At 45.6% G+C, this 20,310-nt stretch overlaps 1 protein-coding gene across 2 annotated transcripts in view; it reads right to left on the reverse strand.

The window, feature by feature from the left end:
* LOC115112364 (dysbindin domain-containing protein 1-like) overlaps positions 1 to 20,310 on the reverse strand; it is a 46,181-nt gene that overhangs the window by 5,434 nt on the left and 20,437 nt on the right. For both annotated transcript variants that reach the window (XM_029639382.1, XM_029639381.1), the window contains exon 3: positions 14,398 to 14,535. In XM_029639382.1, the coding sequence (XP_029495242.1) occupies positions 14,398 to 14,535 (138 nt within the window). The remainder of the gene's footprint in view (positions 1 to 14,397; positions 14,536 to 20,310) is intronic.

The raw sequence follows: 20,310 nt of genomic DNA on the forward strand, positions 1-20,310 counted from the left end.
TAAGTGCCCACACAGCTTTCATTACCTCTGTCTGTCCAATATACAGTTAGAGAGGAGAGGAGAGGAGAGGAGAGGAGAGGAGAGGAGAGGAGAGGAGAGGAGAGGAGAGGAGAGGAGAGGAGAGGAGAGGAGAGGAGAGGAGAGGAGAGGAAATTAAATGGAAAGAAAATAAAGGAAAGAGAAGGAAAACAGAAGAAAATAAGAGGAATACATAAATAATGTGTAAATGTGTAGTCAGTTTGTTTAGGCCTGATGATGATAACAGTATCTACAGCTCAGGAGAGTCCTGGCCTTGTATCCAGCTGAGAACAGTGAATAATTCAGGACTCCATTCAGAGTGAACTCCCTCAGCGTTTCCCACACAAACCAATCTCACTATCCCACTCTCCCCCTGGCCTTCCCCTCCTCTTCCTCCCCTCTCTCCTTTTACCTTTGACTAACCCTCCATTCACTCTCTTACTGTACAAGCAGAGCTTGTTATTTATCATTAGAGCAGGTGGTGATACTGAAGGAGCTTTAAGGGAACACAGATATAACAAGGAAGTAACAGAACAGCTGGATCTCACAGCTGAAATGTGTCCTAAGTCCTCCCTGGGTAAGGTAACAGTAACCCCTGATAAACAACTATTTCTCATATATATACACACACACACACACACACACACACACACACACAGCTGATGTATGTCCAGTCCAGTGGCAGTAGAATCCCCACTGGGCAGAACACCTGGCCCTGTGGTTCTGTCATCTATCACACAAGGTCATCTATACACCAGCCTCAGCCTGATCTGATTTTCACCTGGAGGTATTATCCCACTCTCACTATTCTCACTACTGAGGCAGCCAGAGAGAGAGAGACACTGCTGGAGAAGAGAGCCTGTTCTTGACTCTGGCTCCTCTAGAGACTGTACAGTCTGGATAGTCTGGCCTGGACACTGGAGAGCAGCTTTAGTCATTAGTCATGCATGTGAGTGTGTGTATGAGTATGTGTGTGTTTGCATGGGTATGTGTATCTCTGTATCCCTTCTTGAGTCCGAACGCAAAACATACTCTTATGTGAACACAGTGTGCCACTGCTGGAGTGAGTCAGAGATCCCCAGAGTGTCACTGTCTAATCTATGAGTGGGGAATAGAGAACACCAGGCAATGACAAAGCACTTCAAGATACTTGGCAATAAAGATAAGATGCAACCCAGCATACCAGCATACATCTACTGAATGCAGATAGATCACAGTGGAGGAAGATAAACTTTATCCAATTCAACATAATGTAAAGGGGCGTACATACGGTTACTGTGCATTCGGAAAGTATTCAGACCGCTTGACTTTTTCCACATTTTGTTACATTACTGCCTAATTCTAAAATGGACTCAATAGTTTTCCCCTCATAAATCTACACACAATACCCCATAATGACAAAGCAAAAACAGGTATATCACCTCCCTGACCAAGACCCTTCTTTCCCGATTGCTCAGTTTTGCCGGGCGGCCAGCTCTAGGAAGAGTCTTGGTGTTCAAACGTCTTCCATTTAAGAATGATGGAAGCCACTCTGTTCTTGGGGACCTTCAATGCTGCAATTTTTTGGGGTACCCTTCCCCAGATCTGTGCCTCGACACAATCCTGTCTCGGAGTTCTATGGACAATTCCTTCAACCTCGTGTCTTGGTTTTGCTCTGACATGCACTATCAACTGTGCGACCTTATATAGACAGGTGTGTGCCTTTCCAAATCGTGTCAAATCAGATTTTTATTTACTACAGGTGGACTCCAATCAAGTTGTAGAAACATCTCAAGGATAATCAATGGACTCAGGATGCACCTGAGCTCAATTTCGGAGTCTCATAGGAAAGAGTCTGAATACTAAATGAAAAAAATAAGTAAATAAGGTATTTCCGTCTTCTTCTTTTTTTTACATACATTTGCAAACATTTCTAAAAACCTGTTTTCACTTTGTCATTATGGGATATTGTGTGTAGATTGATGAAGAAAAAAAATAGTTTAATCCATTTTAGAGTAAGGCTGTGACAAACAAATATGGAACAGGTCAAGGGGTCTGAATACTTTCTGAATGCACTGTATGGATGTGAAAATAAACACTTTTATCAGGGTCTGTATTACACATTGAGACAATATTATTGGTGTTCTGATCACATTTACCACCACTCTTCTATCTTAGTACACTAGTCCTGACTCCCTTTCACCAGCCATAGGTCTTAATACGACACCGAAAATCTCTGCACGGTCCCTGACCTCCTCAACAGTATCACCCCACTGAGTGAGATTATGGTCATCACACCACGCTGCTTATTCCTCCTGCTGGACTTTTTAATGTCCGATTCGTCAGTAAAACTGCTGCACTATATCAGAGGATATAGCTAGATGGCTGGGGATATGGGGACAGTCTGTTGTTCTCCCTGTGAGTTTTATGGCTGTGGTGCTCCGGTAGCAGCAGCTGTGGTGGGTTTATACGAGCCCTGTGGTGAGGTCCTGCCATCAGGACCAGGATATCTGGCATATTCACTGGAGCTCAGGGAGCCATCAGTCTCTTGTGGAGAAATGGGAAACCTTGCTGCGGTGGAGAGGGAATCACCACCTCTCATGTATTTCTCTTTCATGTTTCTCCCTCTCTCCCTCCCTCTCTCTTTTTAATGCTCCCTCTCCCTCTCTCCTCTCTGCCTCCTGCCTCTCTCTGTCACTAGGGGTCCCCAGCACACTGATCTACCTAGTCAGGTGCCTCCTCCTCCTCAGTGGGATTAATCTAAGAGGAGGTCATGGGGTACAGCACAATGCAGTGATTAAAGCAGCCTGAGAGGTGTGTGTGTGTGTGTGTGTGTGTGTGTGTGTGTGTGTGTGTGTGTGTGTGTGTGTGTGTGTGTGTGTGTGTGTGTGTGTGTGTGTGTGTGTGTGTGTGTGTGTGTGTGTGTGTGTGTGTGTGTGTGTCTGTGTATGTGTGTGTGTGTGTGTGTGTGTGTCTGTGTGTGTGTGTGTGTGTGTGTGACAGAGAAACAGAGATAGAGACAGGGTGGGTGGGTGGGGTCACTGGGGGATTAAGGCTGTGTAGATACATGCATGCACTTAGGGCAGCGGTTCCCAAGCTAAGTGTTGCGACCCCGTATGGGGTTGCTGGAGAATTTCCAAAATCCCGGCAAGTATATATATATATGTATATATTATAACATCGCCTTGAAATGTGGTTAACCTTAAAAATTGAAATTAAAATTATTCAAATATTAAATTCAACTAGAGAGTTCCCTTAGATCATGGAAAAAGCCTGCACTTCACCGAAGCACTTGAATCATTCCCATGGTGAGTGACTAGGCCCGCTATGCTATGAAACCACACAATGTTGCAGAGACGTTGAAATTACCGGCCGCTATTGATATGGTGAAAACAATGTGTGGGGAGACAGAGGCACAGAAACTCATGAATTTTGTTCGCTATACATGCTGGGGGATGCTATTCACGAGGACATATTGTTCTGTCTCACGATTCCCGAGCATGAAAGAGCACAGAGGATGTTCAGTGTGCTGTGTGGCTATATTGATGAAAAACAGATTCCATGGGATCAAATGTTGGGCTTTTGCACAGATGGGGCTCCATCTATGGCGGGACGACAGGCAGGCCGTCACACTCTAGTTATGAATGTCTCCCTCTGCCATAAGGACACATTGTATGACACAACGAGAGCAATTGGGGGCAAAAAAGCTGATTACAGAACTCAGAGATATACTGCAGCAGGTAACTTTGATTGTAAATGATATCAAACCACATCCACTGCGCTCACGCCTGTTGGCAAAACTATGTGGAGAAATGGGATCAGAGCATGACAATGTTGTATTTCACACCGAGGATTGGTGGTTATCAAGGGGGAGAGTTGGAAGGATTTGTTGCATTAAGAGAGGAACTGTTGTCATTCACAATGGATGTAAAAAAAAAAAAAAAAACAGACTTGGTTGACTTTCTGTGTAATGAAAATAAAATGTGTCTCCTTGCCTATGTAACAGACGTATTTGGGAAACTGAACACAAGCATGCAGGGGAAATACAAAAACCTACAGATGAGTGACCGAATCAGTGGGTTCAGAGGAAAGGATTCTTATTGGAGAGAGTCATTCAAAAGTGAACCATGCCCACTTCCCTCGGCTGTGCATGTTTCTAACAGAAAACAGCATCAGTAAGTGTCCCACACGAGTGATGACTGCTCACCTCCAACGCTTGGAAGAGCACTTTGGCACCTACTTCCCAATCCATTTGACTGTGATCTTGGCTCAATTGACATGCTGGTAAGTGAAATCGAATAGCTGATTGAGCTGTCATTCACAGATCACTACGGAGCAGTTTTGGTTCCTGACTCTAAGGTAATACTCTGCCGTCTCCCTCTGACATTAATGCCGCGTTCAACACAACTAGGAACTCGGAACTGGGAACTCAGCAATTTCTGACTTCCGACTTCAGTGCATTCAAGAGAACTGGGAACTCAGCAATTTCTGACTTCCGACTTCAGTGCATTCAAGAGAACTGGGAACTCAGCAATTTCTGACTTCCGACTTCAGTGCATTCAAGAGAACTGGGAACTCTGAAAAAAACGAGATCCAACTGGAAAAAATTGTTTTGAACGTTCATCCAACTCGGAATTCCAACTCTGGAACTCGGGCCTCTTAGAGCTCCGACTTTCTGACCTGAAGATCACTGACATCATTATTTGACTGAGTTCCCAGTTGTCTTAAAAGCACCATGAAACTCATGGTACCCTTTGCCAGCTTATATCTGTATGAAGCTGCATTCAGTGCTCTCGTCTGCATTAAAACCAAATATCGGTCCAGGTTGGATGTGACAGCAGATATGAGGTGCGCACTATCGAACGTGTCCCCGGACATTGAGAAGCTCCGACGCCACATGCATCAAGTACAACCATGTCATTAGTGGTGGTGAGATAAGATACATTATGTCAGACTAATTTGCAGTTGACTGTCATAGCCCCACATGAAAAGTATGTGATGGTGAGTTGAGAAGACAATCAAAAATACTGTTAGAATGTTTTCAATTGACTGCCATAGCCCCCCCCCCCCCATGTTAATTACATAATTGCTTTTCACATGGTTGGGGTCACGAAAATCTTTCAGTATCAAAATGTGGTCGTGGGCCAAAAAGGTTTGGAACCCCTGACTTACGGGCTAAGGTCAGACAAGGGAGCAACGCAATGCCTTTTTATGGGGAGTAATGTGATAAATTGGCACGGTTCAACCCTGGGGGTAAGGAGAAGGAGCGTGGGTGATGTCTAAGCAAGATTGCTGTATTTCTTAAAGTGCACCTTTGTGAGGTCATTTTAATATCCCGCACATAGAGCTGAACATAGCTCTCTGTGGTTCCCCATGCTGAGAACGTATATGAGTGTAGAACAGGTGTATTGTAAAGCAAACATCTTAGTACCGTTCCCAAGTCACGCATATCTCTTCTTAATAGAGATGAGGTGAGTGTGAGCGTAAAGCAGCTGAATGGAGTGATGATGTGGAGCTCTTTGAGGATCGTTCTCCTTCTCAGCAGGAAACATGGGGCTATGGATCACAAGTAATACATGGGATGGATTTCCTGTTTCCTCTGGTTGTGAGGAGGGCGGTTTGCTGGGCCCGGACGCGTCCCTGATCACAGGTTAATCAGACTCCCCTCTAACTAATGCTAATCAGCGCTATGCTACAGTAGTCTATTGTGCTGTATCAGACAACCAGCCTGGGATCTGGTAACAATAACTATCAACATTGACATGGACACAAACTGAAATGAGAATCTCCCAGAGACGCATAACAGGAATATACTGTATCTTGGTCATTATCACAAAATATAGAGAACTGCTTGAATTACAGTAAGAAATCAGAGGAATGTTCAATCCAATGTGCTGCTGAAGTTGTATTGGGTTCTCCCATGTGTCCCTTTCCCTGCAGCCAAAGAGAACACAATTGTAAGCTTTTTATTAGAGTGCTCATTGCTCTACAGACCCTCTGCACACACACACACACACACACACACACACACACACATTTGCGATCAGCTAAACCATTTAGATTTTGATGTAATGGGGTCGTATGCTACAGAATGGGGTGATATGTAAATGAGTCTGTCTAGTGGACAGAGTTTTTAGAAGGAGAACAGAGTAAACAGAACCATTTCTGTTTTGTCTCCTGCAGAGAGCAAAACATACACTCTAACATCCAACTGTGTTCAACCAAAGTAGGAGGAAATTCAATTTGGGTAATGGTTCTCTCAAGGCGAACAAAGACCATGTTTAAGCCAGTCCATCACACTAGGGTCGTCTTGGTTGGAGGGTTGTCAAATCCACCAAATCAACCATTCAATGGTTAATGAATTGGGCGGCTGGTAGCCTAGTGGTTAGAGACTTGGTCAAGTAACCGAAAGGTTGCTAGATCACTACCCAAGGTAAAAATCTGACGTTCTGCCCCTGAACAAGGAAGTTAACCCACTAGGCTAGGCTAGGCTGCTATTGTAAATGAATGGTGAATGCACCAATTTGTAAGTCGCTCTGGATAAGAGCGTCTGCTAAATGACTTAAATGTAAATGTAAATAAGAATTTGTTATAAGAATAAGAATTTGTTCTTAATGGACTTGCCTAGTTAAATAAAGGTTTAAAAAGAATGATTAATCAAGAATGATTAATCACATTTTATTTGTCACATACACATGGTTAGCAGATGTTAATGCGAGTGTAGCGAAATTCTTGTGTTTCTAGTTCCGACCATGCAGTAATATCTAACAAGTAATCTAACCTAACAATTTCACAACAACTACCTTGTACACACAAGTGTAAAGGAAGGAATAAGAATATGTACATAAAAAATATATGAATGAGCGATGACCAAACAGCATAGGCAAGATGCTGGAGATGGTACAGAGTACAATATATACATATGAGATGAGTAATGTAGGGTATGTAAACATTATATAAAGTGACATTGTTTAAAGTGGCTAGTGATACATTTATTACATACATTTTTTCATTATTAAAGTGGCTAGAGATGAGTCAGTATGTTGGCAGCAGTCACTCAATTTTAGTGATGGCTGTTTAACAGTCTGATGGGATAGAGATAGATGCTTGAGATAGATGCTGTTTTTCAGTCTCTCGGTCCCCGCTTTGATGCACCTGTACTGACCTCGCCTTCTGGATGATAGCGGGGTGAACAGGCAGTGGCTTGGGTGGTTGTTGTCCTTGATGATCGTTTTTGCCTTCCTGTGACATCGGGTGGTGTAGGTGTCCTGGAGGGCAGGTAGTTTCCCCCCGGTGATGCGTTGTGCATACCTTACTACCCTCTGGAGAGCCTTGCGGTTGTGAGCGGAGCAGTTGCCGTACCAGGCGGTGATACAGCCCGACAGGATGCTCTCGATTGTGCATCTGTAAGGTTGGAGAGGCGCTGCTGTGCCTTCTTCACCACGCTGTCTGTGTGGGTGGACCATTTCAGTTTGTCCGTGATGTGTACGCCGAGGAACTTAAAACTTTCCACCTTCTCCACTACTGTCCCGTCGATGTGGATAGGGGGCTGCTCCATCTGCTGTTTCCTGAAGTCCATGATCATCTCCTTTGTTTTGTTGACATTGAGTGTGAGGTTATTTTCCTGACACCACACTCCGAGGGCCCTCACCTCCTCCCTGTAGGCCGTCTCGTCGTTGTTGGTAATCAAGCCTACCACTGTAGTGTCTTCTGCAAACTTGATGATTGAGTTGGAGGCGTGCATGGCCATGCAGTCATGGTTGACAGGGAGTACAGGAGAGGGCTGAGAAAGCCCCCTTGTGGGAACCCAGTGTTGAGGATCAGCGGGGTGGAGATGTTGTTACCTACCCTCACCACCTGGGGGTGACCCGTCAGGCAGTCCAGGATCCAGTTGCACAGGGGTCGAAACCCAGGGTCTCGAGCTTAATGATGAGTTGGGAGGGTACTATGGTACCCTCCCAACTGGAGCGAGCGGTCGCATCTGCACTCGGTCCGCAGGTAGTATTACATTTCATTACATTTCATTATAGTACAACGGTTTGATTTGTCTAATCTTAGCAATTTCTTCTTAGCTAGCTACATAGCCGTCTTTGTATCATAGATAATTGCGTAATTATCGTATTTCGTCGTCCTAACGCAGTCTACACTGCCCTGCAGCTAGCCAGCTAGCTAACGTCCACCGTTAGCTAGTCCACCGTCTACCGATTAGCAGCACAACTATTACACTCAACTGAACGACTTGATTAGTGTAGTGTTAGCTAGCTACATAGTTGTCTTTGCTGTCTTCGTACCCAAGATAATTGTGTAGTTTAGAGTGTGTAGTTTTATGTCGTCCTTAACATAGGAGACTCTGCTAGCTAGCCAACAGCTAGCCAACGTCTACCGAACAGAACTTCTGCACTCAACAATCCGGTCGCATTTCGCTTCGCTCCACAGGTAGTATCACATTTTTCATTTCATTTCATTACAGTACAACGGCTTGATTTGTTTGATCGTAGCTAGCTACATAGCTAGCTACATAGCCGTCTTTGTATCAAAGATAATTGTGTAGTCTAGAGCGATTTCCTAGGTTAGCTAGCCAGCTATTGTCGTTCTTTTAACGCAACGTAACGTAATCAACACTGCTAGCTAGCCAGCTAGCCCCGAATAGCAGCACAGTAGAAACTATTACACTCAACGGAACGACTTGATTAGTGTAGTGTCAACAACGCAGCCAATGCCAGCTAGCCTACATAGTCAACAACGCAGCCTCTGCCAGCTAGCCTACTTCAGCAGTACTGTATCATTTTAATCATTTTAGTCAATAAGATTCTTGCTACGTAAGCTTAACTTTCTGAACACTCGTGACGTGTAGTCCACTTGTCATTCCAATCTCCTTTGCATTAGCGTAGCCTCTTGTGTAGCCTGTCAACTATGTGTCTGTCTATCCCTGTTCTCTCCTCTCTGCACAGACCATACAAACGCTCCACACCGCGTGGCCGCGGCCACCCTAATCTGGTGGTCCCAGCGCGCACGACCCACGTGGAGTTCCAGGTCTCCGGTAGCCTCTGGAACTGCCGATCTGCGGCCAACAAGGCAGAGTTCATCTCCGCCTATGTCTCCCTCCAGTCCCTCGACTTCTTGGCACTGACGGAAACATGGATCACCACAGACAACACTGCTACTCCTACTGCTCTCTCTTCGTCTGCCCACGTGTTCTCGCACACCCCGAGAGCTTCTGGTCAGCGGGGTGGTGGCACCGGGATCCTCATCTCTCCCAAGTGGTCATTCTCTCTTTCTCCCCTTACCCATCTGTCTATCGCCTCCTTTGAATTCCATGCTGTCACAGTTACCAGCCCTTTCAAGCTTAACATCCTTATCATTTATCGCCCTCCAGGTTCCCTCGGAGAGTTCATCAATGAGCTTGATGCCTTGATAAGCTCCTTTCCTGAGGACGGCTCACCTCTCACAGTTCTGGGCGACTTTAACCTCCCCACGCCTACCTTTGACTCATTCCTCTCTGCCTCCTTCTTTCCACTCCTCTCCTCTTTTGACCTCACCCTCTCACCTTCCCCCCTACTCACAAGGCAGGAAATACGCTCGACCTCATCTTTACTAGATGCTGTTCTTCCACTAACCTCGTTGCAACTCCCCTCCAAGTCTCCGACCACTACCTTGTATCCTTTTCCCTCTCGCTCATCCAACACTTCCCACACTGCCCCTACTCGGATGGTATCGCGCCGTCCCAACCTTCGCTCTCTCTCCCCCGCTACTCTCTCCTCTTCCATCCTATCATCTCTTCCCTCTGCTCAAACCTTCTCCAACCTATCTCCTGATTCTGCCTCCTCAACCCTCCTCTCCTCCCTTTCTGCATCCTTTGACTCTCTATGTCCCCTATCCTCCAGGCCGGCTCGGTCCTCCCCCCCGCCCCCGTGGCTCGACGACTCATTGCGAGCTCACAGAACAGGGCTCCGGGCAGCCGAGCGGAAATGGAGGAAAACTCCCCTCCCTGCGGACCTGACATCCTTTCACTCCCTCCTCTCTACATTTTCCTCTTCTCTCTCTGCTGCTAAAGCCACTTTCTACCACTCTAAATTCCAAGCATCTGCCTCTAACCCTAGGAAGCTCTTTGCAACCTTCTCCTCCCTCCTGAATCCTCCTCCCCCTCCCCCTCCTCCCTCTCTGCAGATGACTTCGTCAACCATTTTGAAAAGAAGGTCGACGACATCCGATCCTCGTTTGCTAAGTCAAACGACACCGCTGGTTCTGCTCACACTGCCCTACCCTGTGCTCTGACCTCTTTCTCCCCTCTCTCTCCAGATGAAATCTCGCGTCTTGTGACGGCCGGCCGCCCAACAACCTGCCCGCTTGACCCTATCCCCTCCTCTCTTCTCCAGACCATTTCCGGAGACCATCTCCCTTACCTCACCTCGCTCATCAACTCATCCCTGACCGCTGGCTACGTCCCTTCCGTCTTCAAGAGAGCGAGAGTTGCACCCCTTCTGAAAAAACCTACACTCGATCCCTCCGATGTCAACAACTACAGACCAGTATCCCTTCTTTCTTTTCTCTCCAAAACTCTTGAACGTGCTGTCCTTGGCCAGCTCTCCCGCTATCTCTCTCAGAATGACCTTCTTGATCCATATCAGTCAGGTTTCAAGACTAGTCATTCAACTGAGACTGCTCTTCTCTGTATCACGGAGGCGCTCCGCACTGCTAAAGCTAACTCTCTCTCCTCTGCTCTCATCCTTCTAGACCTATCGGCTGCCTTCGATACTGTGAACCATCAGATCCTCCTCTCCACCCTCTCCGAGTTGGGCATCTCCGGCGCGGCCCACGCTTGGATTGCGTCCTACCTGACAGGTCGCTCCTACCAGGTGGCGTGGCGAGAATCCGTCTCCACACCACGTGCTCTCACCACTGGTGTCCCCCAGGGCTCTGTTCTAGGCCCTCTCCTATTCTCGCTATACACCAAGTCACTTGGCTCTGTCATAACCTCACATGGTCTCTCCTATCATTGCTATGCAGACGACACACAATTAATCTTCTCCTTTCCCCCTTCTGATGACCAGGTGGCGAATCGCATCTCTGCATGTCTGGCAGACATATCCGTGTGGATGACGGATCACCACCTCAAGCTGAACCTCGGCAAGACGGAGCTGCTCTTCCTCCCGGGAAGGACTGCCCGTTCCATGATCTCGCCATCACGGTTGACAACTCCATTGTGTCCTCCTCCCAGAGCGCTAAGAACCTTGGCGTGATCCTGGACAACACCCTGTCGTTCTCAACTAACATCAAGGCGGTGGCCCGTTCCTGTAGGTTCATGCTCTACAACATCCGCAGAGTACGACCCTGCCTCACACAGGAAGCGGCGCAGGTCCTAATCCAGGCACTTGTCATCTCCCGTCTGGATTACTGCAACTCGCTGTTGGCTGGGCTCCCTGCCTGTGCCATTAAACCCCTACAACTCATCCAGAACGCCGCAGCCCGTCTGGTGTTCAACCTTCCCAAGTTCTCTCACGTCACCCCGCTCCTCCGCTCCCTCCACTGGCTTCCAGTTGAAGCTCGCATCCGCTACAAGACCATGGTGCTTGCTTACGGAGCTGTGAGGGGAACGGCACCTCAGTACCTCCAGGCTCTGATCAGGCCCTACACCCAAACAAGGGCACTGCGTTCATCCACCTCTGGCCTGCTCGCCTCCCTACCACTGAGGAAGTACAGTTCCCGCTCAGCCCAGTCAAAACTGTTCGCTGCTCTGGCCCCCCAATGGTGGAACAAACTCCCTCACGACGCCAGGACAGCGGAGTCAATCACCACCTTCCGGAGACACCTGAAACCCCACCTCTTTAAGGAATACCTAGGATAGGATAAAGTAATCCCTCTCACCCCCCCCCCTGAAAAGATTTAGATGCACTACTGTTCCACTGGAGGTCATAAGGTGAATGCACCAATTTGTAAGTCGCTCTGGATAAGAGCGTCTGCTAAATGACTTAAATGTAAAATGTAAATGTGTTAAATGCTGAGCTGTAGTCGATGAACAGCATTCTTACATAGGTATTCCTCTTGTCCAGATGGGATAGGGCAGTGTGTAATGTGATTGCGATTGTGTCTGTGGACCTATTGGGGCGGTAAGCAAATTGGAGTGGGTCTAGGGTGTCAGGTAAGGTGGAGGTGATATGGTCCTAGTCTCTCAAAGCACTTCATGATGATGGAAGTGAGTGCTATGGGGTGATAGTCATTTAGCTCAGTTACCTAGCTTTCTTGGGAACAGGAACAATGGTGGCCCTCTTGAAGCATGTGGGAACAGCAGACTGGGATAAGGATTGATTGACTATGTCCGTAAACACACCAGCCAGCTGGTCTGCGCATGCACTGAGGACGTGGCTGGGGATGCCGTCTGGGCCTGCAGCCTTGTGAGGGTTAACACGTTTAAATGTCTTACTCACGTTGGCTGCAGTGAAGGAGAGTCAGCAGGTTTTGGTAGCCGGCCGTGTCAGTGGCACTGTATTGTCCTCAAAGCGAGCAAGAAGTTGTTTAGTTTGTCTGGGAGCAAGACATCGTGGTCCGCGACGGGGCTGGTTTTCCTTTTGTAGTCCGTGATTGACTGTAGACCCTGCTACATACCTCTCGTGTCTGAGCTGTTGAATTGTGACTATACTTTGTCTCTATACTGACGCTTAGCTTGTTTGATTGCCTTGCAGAGGGAATAGCTACGCTGTTTGTATTCGGTCATGTTTCCGGTCACCTTGCCCTGATTAAAAGCAGTGGTTCCCGCTTTCAGTTTTGTGCAAATGCTGCCATCAATCCACGCTTTCTGGTTGGGGAATGTTTTAATAGATGCTCTGGGTACAACATCACCGATGCACTTGCTAATAAACTCACTCACCAAATCAGCGTATTCATCAATGTTATTGTCCGACGCTATGCTGAACATATTCCAGTCCACGTGATCGAAGAAATCTTGAAGCGTGGAATCCGATTGGTCGGACCAGCGTTTAACAGACCTGAGCACGGGCGCTTCCTGTTTTAGTTTCTGTCTATAGGCTGGGAGCAACAAAATGCAGTCGTGGTCAGATTTTCCCAAAAGGAGGGCGGGGGAGGGCTTTATACGCGTTGCGGAAGTTAGAATAACAATGATCCAGGGTTTTGCCAGCCCGGGTCGCGCATTCGATATGCTAATAAAATTTAGGGAGCCTTGTTTTCAGATTATCCTTGTTAAAATCCCCAGCTACAATAAATGCTCCCTCAGGATATGTGGTTTCCAGTTTACATAAAGTCAAATGAAGTTCTTTCAGGGCCGTCGATGTGTCTGCTTGGGGGGGGATATATACGGCTGTGATTATGATCGAAGAGAATTCTCTTGGTAGATAATGCGGTCGGCATTTGATTGTAAGGAATTTTAGGTCAGGTGAACAAAAGGACTTGAGTTCCTGTATGTTGTTATGATCACACCACGTCTCGTTAATCATAAGGCATACACCCCCGCTCTTCTTCTTACCAGAGAGATGTTTGTTTCTGTCGGCGCGATGCGTGAAGAAACCAGGTTGGAGTACCGACTCTGATGACGTATCCTGAGTGAGCCATGTTTCAGTGAAACAAAGAATGTTACAATCTCTGATATCTCTCTGGAAGGCAACCCTTGCTCGGATTTCGTAATACCTTGTTGTCAGAGACTGGACATTGGCGAGTAGAATGCTCGGGAGCGGTGCACGATGTGCCCGTCTACGGAGCCTGACAAGAAGATCGCTCCGTCTGCCCCTTCTGCGGCTCCGTTGTTTTGGGTCGCCGGCTGTGATCCGATCTATTGTCCTGGGTGGTGGACCAAACAGAGGATCCGCTTCGGGAAAGTCGTATTCCTGGTCTGTCACGTTCTGACCTTTATTTCATTTCTTTTGTATTTATTTAGTATGGTCAGGGCGTGAGTTGAGTGGGCAGTCTATGTTTGTTTTTCTAGGTTTTGGGTATTTCTATGTTTCGGCCTAGTATGGTTCTCAATCAGAGGCAGGTGTCATTAGTTGTCTCTGATTGAGAATCATACTTAGGTAGCCTGGGTTTCACTGTGTGTTTGTGGGTGATTGTTCCTGTCTCTGTGTTTTGCACCAGATAGGGCTGTTTTTGGTTTTCCACGTTTATTGTTTTGTAGTGTTCATGTTTATCTGTTTTTATTAAACATGAATCAATATAACCACGCTGCGTTTTGGTCCGCCTCTACTTCACCACAGGAAAACCCTTACATGGTCGTAATGTTGGTGAGTCTTCTATCCAATAGTTCCTCCCGACTGAATGTAATAAAACCTAAGATTTCCTCGGGTAACAATGTAGGAAATAACACATAAAAAAAAACAAAATACTGCATAGTTTCCTAGGAACGCGAAGCGAGGCGGCCATCTGAGTATCTTGAGTATCTGAAAATGGTCTAACCTGCTGGGGACTCGTTGTGGTTCTCCTCATCAGAGTCAGCGAACACCTCAGCCAGCTCCTGGTCAGACATGTCAGTTAGCTCTGTCAGGTCCAGGAGGTCAAAGTGCACCTCCAGGGAGGACACACTGCTCAGAGGCTCTGCAGGGTCAGAGAGAGAGGAAATTAGTAAGGTCATAGTTATGGACTGATATGGAGCAGCTGGTGGGTTTTATGATAAACTCAATAATAACCCAGTAGATGTGTAGTATCTCACTACAACTCAATGCTGTCTACACAACTCACCCAGAACACCCCCTCCCCCACACACACAACCCTCCACACCCTCCTGACCCTCCCTCTCATTCTCAGTACCCCTGGTATGGAAGTTATCTCTCATGTTGTTTTTATGCTCTGTGCCATACTGTAATATGGCACATATTACAGAGAGACAGCTTGGCTTTGTGTGCTGAACTGTCCTTTGGAAGAGATATGTGTCTCTGTGTCAGAATGATGCCATTCTTAACAGCCAATGTTTCACTGGAGCATCAGGACAAGGGCCAGAAAAGCCAGAAATAGAGGGTATTAAAACAACATGGTTAGACTGTTCCTTCTCCTCGCCCTCTGTCCTGAGTGTATGGCACCTGTTCTTGATTCCAAAAGTCCCCGATACCCCAGACCCTGCTCCAATGTCTATTGATACCCCAGACCCTGCTCCAATGTCTATTGATACCCCAGACCCTGCTCCAATGTCTATTGATACCCCAGACCCTGCTCCAATGTCTATTGATACCCCAGATCCTGCTCCAATGTCTATTGATACCCCAGACCCTGCTCCAATGTCTATTGATACACCAGACCCTGCTCCAATGTCTATTGATACCCCAGACCCTGCTCCAATGTCTATTGATACCCCAGATCCTGCTCCAATGTCTATTGATACCCCAGACCCTGCTCCAATGTCTATTGATACCCCAGACCCTGCTCCAATGTCTATTGATACCCCAGATCCTGCTCCAATGTCTATTGATACACCAGAGTGGCACGACTGTGCCGTTAACATGTACTGTTTTTATTCACGTTAAAATAAGAGCATGACAGTCCCAACATTCCACACTGGCAGCATTCATGCAGTATGGCAGTTAAATGTATATTTGCGTCACTCATGCTTTGCTAAGCATCTATGGAGTGTTACAGTCCCATGCTTGTCTGACACAATGCTTTGGGCTGGGTGGAGCTGGCATTCTTTAGTGATCATGGGTGAGGCATAACGGCTGACTGTGTGCTCTATGTGGTGTTAATAGTAAGGGACTATATGTACTTCATGTATGTGTGTGTGTTTATGTATGTGTGTGTGTTTATGTATGTGCTGTGGAGGCGTATCTCTGTGAACACTTTTCCAGTATTTTTGGCTTGTGAATGGATGTATATAGCTGTGTGTCTGAGTGTAGAGAGAGAGCGGGGGTGGATGGTTTTTAAGGATACCGTTTCCCAGCTAATTTCTCTCTACCAGCCAGGCAGTATACTGCCACAGGGTGGATCACAGCCCTCTCCTCAACACTCCTTTGTTCCGCAGCTGCACAGCCCCATTCTCTCACTGTTCTCTCACTCTCCTGATAAATATAGCGCAGACATTGATTTAAGAAGATAAAAACCTTTAACCATATTATTATAAGTCAGAGAGAGTTGATAATCATGCTAAATCATAATCCTGGTGGTGGCTCTGCTGTATTTCACACATTGTGAGGAGACATGGGCAGAGTTACACTGACGATTTGAGACAGAGAATTTCATTGGGTGCCAGATGTTCCTAGACAATTGAATTCTACAATTGTCCTGACAATGGATTAAAACAAGCTCAAATAAATCATTCTCTGCTCCAACTCCTTTCCGCCTTGAATTTGGAAGTTCTTCCTGGTAAGCCCTTCCGTGGATTATAGTATTATTGTCACTGAATGATGGTTTGCCAACTCTGTATTAGAGGTCGACCGATTAATCGGAATGACCGATTAATTAGGGCCAATTTCAAGTTTTCATAATCGGAAATCGGTAATTTTGGGTGCCGATTTTTTTTTAAATATTTTTTTTATACCTTTATTTAACTAGGCAAGTCAGTTAAGAACACATTCTTATTTTCAACGATGGCCTAGGAACGGTGGGTTAACTGCCTCGTTCAGGGGCAGAACGACAGATTTTCAACGTGTCAGCTCGGGGGATCCAATCTTGCAACCTTACAGTTAACTAGCCCAACGCAATAACGACCTGCCTCTCTCTTGTTGCACTCCACAAGGAGACTGCCTGTTACGCGAATGCAGTAAGCCAAGGTAAGTTGCTAGCTAGCATTAAACTTATCTTATAAAAAGCAATCAATCAATCATAATCACTAGTTAACTACACATGGTTGATGATATTACTAGATATTATCTAGCGTGTCCTGCGTTGCATATAATCTGACTGAGTATACAAGCATACAAGTATCTAAGTATCTGACTGAGCGGTGGTAGGCAGAAGCAGGCGCATAAACATTAATTCAAACAGCACTTTCGTGTGTTTTGCCAGCAGCTCTTCGTTGTGCGTCAAGCATTGCGCTATTTATGACTTCAAGCCTATCAACTCCCGAGATGAGGCTGGTGTAACCGAAGTGAAATGGCTAGCTAGTTAGCGTGCGCTAATAGCGTTTCAAACGTCACTCGCTCTGAGCCTTCTAGTAGTTGTTCCCCTTGCTCTGCATGGGTAATGCTGCTTCGATGGTGGCTGTTGTTGTTGTGTTGCTGGTTCGAGCCCAGGGAGGAGCGATGAGAGGGACGGGAACTATACTGTTACACTGGCAATACTAAAGTGCCTATAAGAACATCTAATTGTCAAAGGTTAATGAAATACAAAAATTGCTATAGAGGAAAATAGTCCTATAATTCCTATAATAACTACAACCTAAAACTTCTTACCTGGGAATATTGAAGACTCATATTAAAAGGAACCACCAGCTTTCATGTGTTCTCATGTTCTGAGCAAGGAACTGAATCGTTAGCTTTCTTACATAGCACATATTGCACTTTTACTTTCTTCTCCAACACTTTGTTTTTGCATTATTTAAACCAAATTGAACATGTTTCATTATTTACTTGAGGCTAAATATATTTTATTGATGTATTAAGTTAAAATAAGTGTTCATTCAGTATTGTTGTAATTGTCATTATTACAAATAAAAAAATTGGCAGATTAATCGGTATCGGCTTTATTGGTCCTCCAATAATCGGTATCGGTATCGGCGTTGAAAAATCATAATCGGTCGACCTCTACTCTGTATACCTTTGGCTCTTACAGTGAGTGGTGACCTCGCTTTGCCTGGGATACCTTGCTACTCACAATAACACACGTCTACAACAAGAGACATTTTGTACAGTACTTGCTGAAAAGTACAATATAAAATCCACACACCATCTCTATTGTCTTGTTCCTCTGTACCAGACCTGTCCACAGACAGTATAAATACTGATTACATCTGCCTGTGTTTTCCAGACACTAGCTCCCATGAGAGGAGATGTGAGGGGACAAGTGGAACGAGAGAGGAGAGGAGAAGGAGTGGGACACAGTAAAGATGAGAGGAACGCCAGTGAGGAGAGAGTTGAGAGGAGAGGAAGGTAAATATATTGTGGGTTGACATTCCGCTGTTGTTTGAAGTCTTCTAATGAGACAACTGCAGCCGTAGAGGATCAGAGACAGAGAAGCAGACACTCCTGTCTCACCTTCACTTAATGAGCCCCTTTGCACTACTCCTCCCTCACTGGATGGGAGGAAGTTGCCACTAGACACTGATCTGTGAAGGCCAGGATTTGGGGAGGTTAAGCTGATCCTCGATCTTTGGTTAAGGGCAACTTCTACCTCCCTAGGGCGTTGGGCTAGCCTGCTGTACAGATCTCTGTACAAATGGGGAGACTGTGGGTCAGTCAGTGTGTATCTGAGGGGTTAACTGAACTCCACAGCATCAGCTGAACCATATGCAGTGATAAAGGCCTGATTAGCATTATGGGATGTCAAGAGCTCTGTCTCCATGGTGTGCTAGTTGTTTCCTCCCTTAGAGCAAATCTCTACAGGCCTGCTTGGTTCACTTAGCTAATCTAAATTTGAATGATTCACCGGCTGTTTGTTCCACCTGGTTTCCTGAAGGATGTAGACTGTGGTGTGAGGGGATGACAGAGGCTAGCCTCGTAGGAGGCTGTTGCTGATGTTGTGTCTTTGGCTATGCCGGATTAAGTGATATGACATGCTATTCTATAAGATAATTTATCCGTAATTAATATTACCTGATTGAGCTAATCATGTAAATGTAATTAACTAGAGAGTCGGGGCACCACGAAATAATATTTATAGAGCTGTTATCTTCCGAATAAACTCTTAAAGACCTAGTAATATTTTACATCAATAGCAGTCAATATTAATTGTCATCTTAATTCAGTCTCATCTGAAAGTTGTAAATTCTTGGTTATCTGCACGAAACCTGGCTCACAAGTTGAATCAGCAATACAAAATTGGGTTTAATTATTTATTTACTAAATACCTAACTAATCACACAGAATTACACATACACATAATTAAATCATAACTTGATTACAAATTACGTCATAAAGGAAAACGTCCTTAGCGGGCGGAACAGATATGACAGCTTGTTACACAAAAGAAAAGGGGGGCTGGGTTTGAGTGAAAGGGCGGGAAGACTGAGGAACAAAGGGAAGAAGCTGTGCTATCGTAAATACAGTATCTTATGCATTCTCAATTACCGCCCATTTGGAAAAGGAAAATGCAATAAATATTTACTCTGAGCTGCGCTTCGGTAGGTTGGTGGTAGATGGAAAGCCATGTTGCCCAACCGAGTCCTTTGAAGAATGTCTCTGGTTGTCAATTGGATACGTTGTAGTAATGTCGTTGGGTGATAGACGGGATACTCTGTCTGTTCCTTCCTAACCCTCATTTGCATCTGCTGTTGCTACCACAATGGCTAGGAGGTATCACTTCTGTAGTGAATAAAAGTTCAAAGTTCATACCATTCGCAACCAAAGCTCACACTGATGTTGGCTTCGTTCTGTAGTTATTATCTGAACCATTCTGACATAGGACCTTCGTCCTCACGTCCTCGGAATAGGAGGTTACATTGTCGTCAAGGCTTTATATAGGAAGGGAGAGGAGGGCGTGTTTGAAACATTTTATTGCCCATGTCCCTTCACAGGGGCGGGCCACTGATTGAGCAGAGCCCTAGCTTATGAAAACCCAAATCTCACATTTTAGAAGCTAAAATCACATTTCATCCCATCACGAATTATTTCATATTCAAACATTTAAATTGAACAACAATTCCATGTGAATCCGATAACTCGGATGTGTAGACTTTCCACTGTAAAGTTTATGTCATCTTATCATTGATGAGAATGTCTCAGATGACAACCGAACTGACGTCATATTCATTAACCTCTTGCCTCTACTTGGGACGCTTGCGTCCCAACTAGAGCTCTGGAAATGCAAATGCGCTACGCTAAATGCTAATAGTATTAGTTAAAACTCAAAAGTTCATTAAAATACACATGCAGGGTATCAAATTAAAGCTACACTCGTTGTGAATCCAGGCAACAAGTCCGATTTTTAAAATGCTTTTCGGCAACAGCATGAGAAGCTATTATCTGATAGCATGCACCAATACACTACAACAGAAAAGCACAGCAGGGGACGTAAACAAAATAATTAGCATTTCGGCGTTACACAAACCGCACAATAAAATAGAAAACAGTCATTACCTTTCACCATCTTCTTTGTTGGCACTCCTAGATGTCCCATAAACACTATTGGGTCTTTATTTCGATTAAATCGGGCCATATAAAGCCAAGATATCGTTATATGTAGACTGTGTGATAAACGAAAAAAACAGCGATTTCACAACGTAACGTC

This window comes from Oncorhynchus nerka, linkage group LG28, assembly GCF_034236695.1.
Source record: "Oncorhynchus nerka isolate Pitt River linkage group LG28, Oner_Uvic_2.0, whole genome shotgun sequence".
In the NCBI taxonomy this organism is placed as follows: domain Eukaryota; kingdom Metazoa; phylum Chordata; class Actinopteri; order Salmoniformes; family Salmonidae; genus Oncorhynchus; species Oncorhynchus nerka.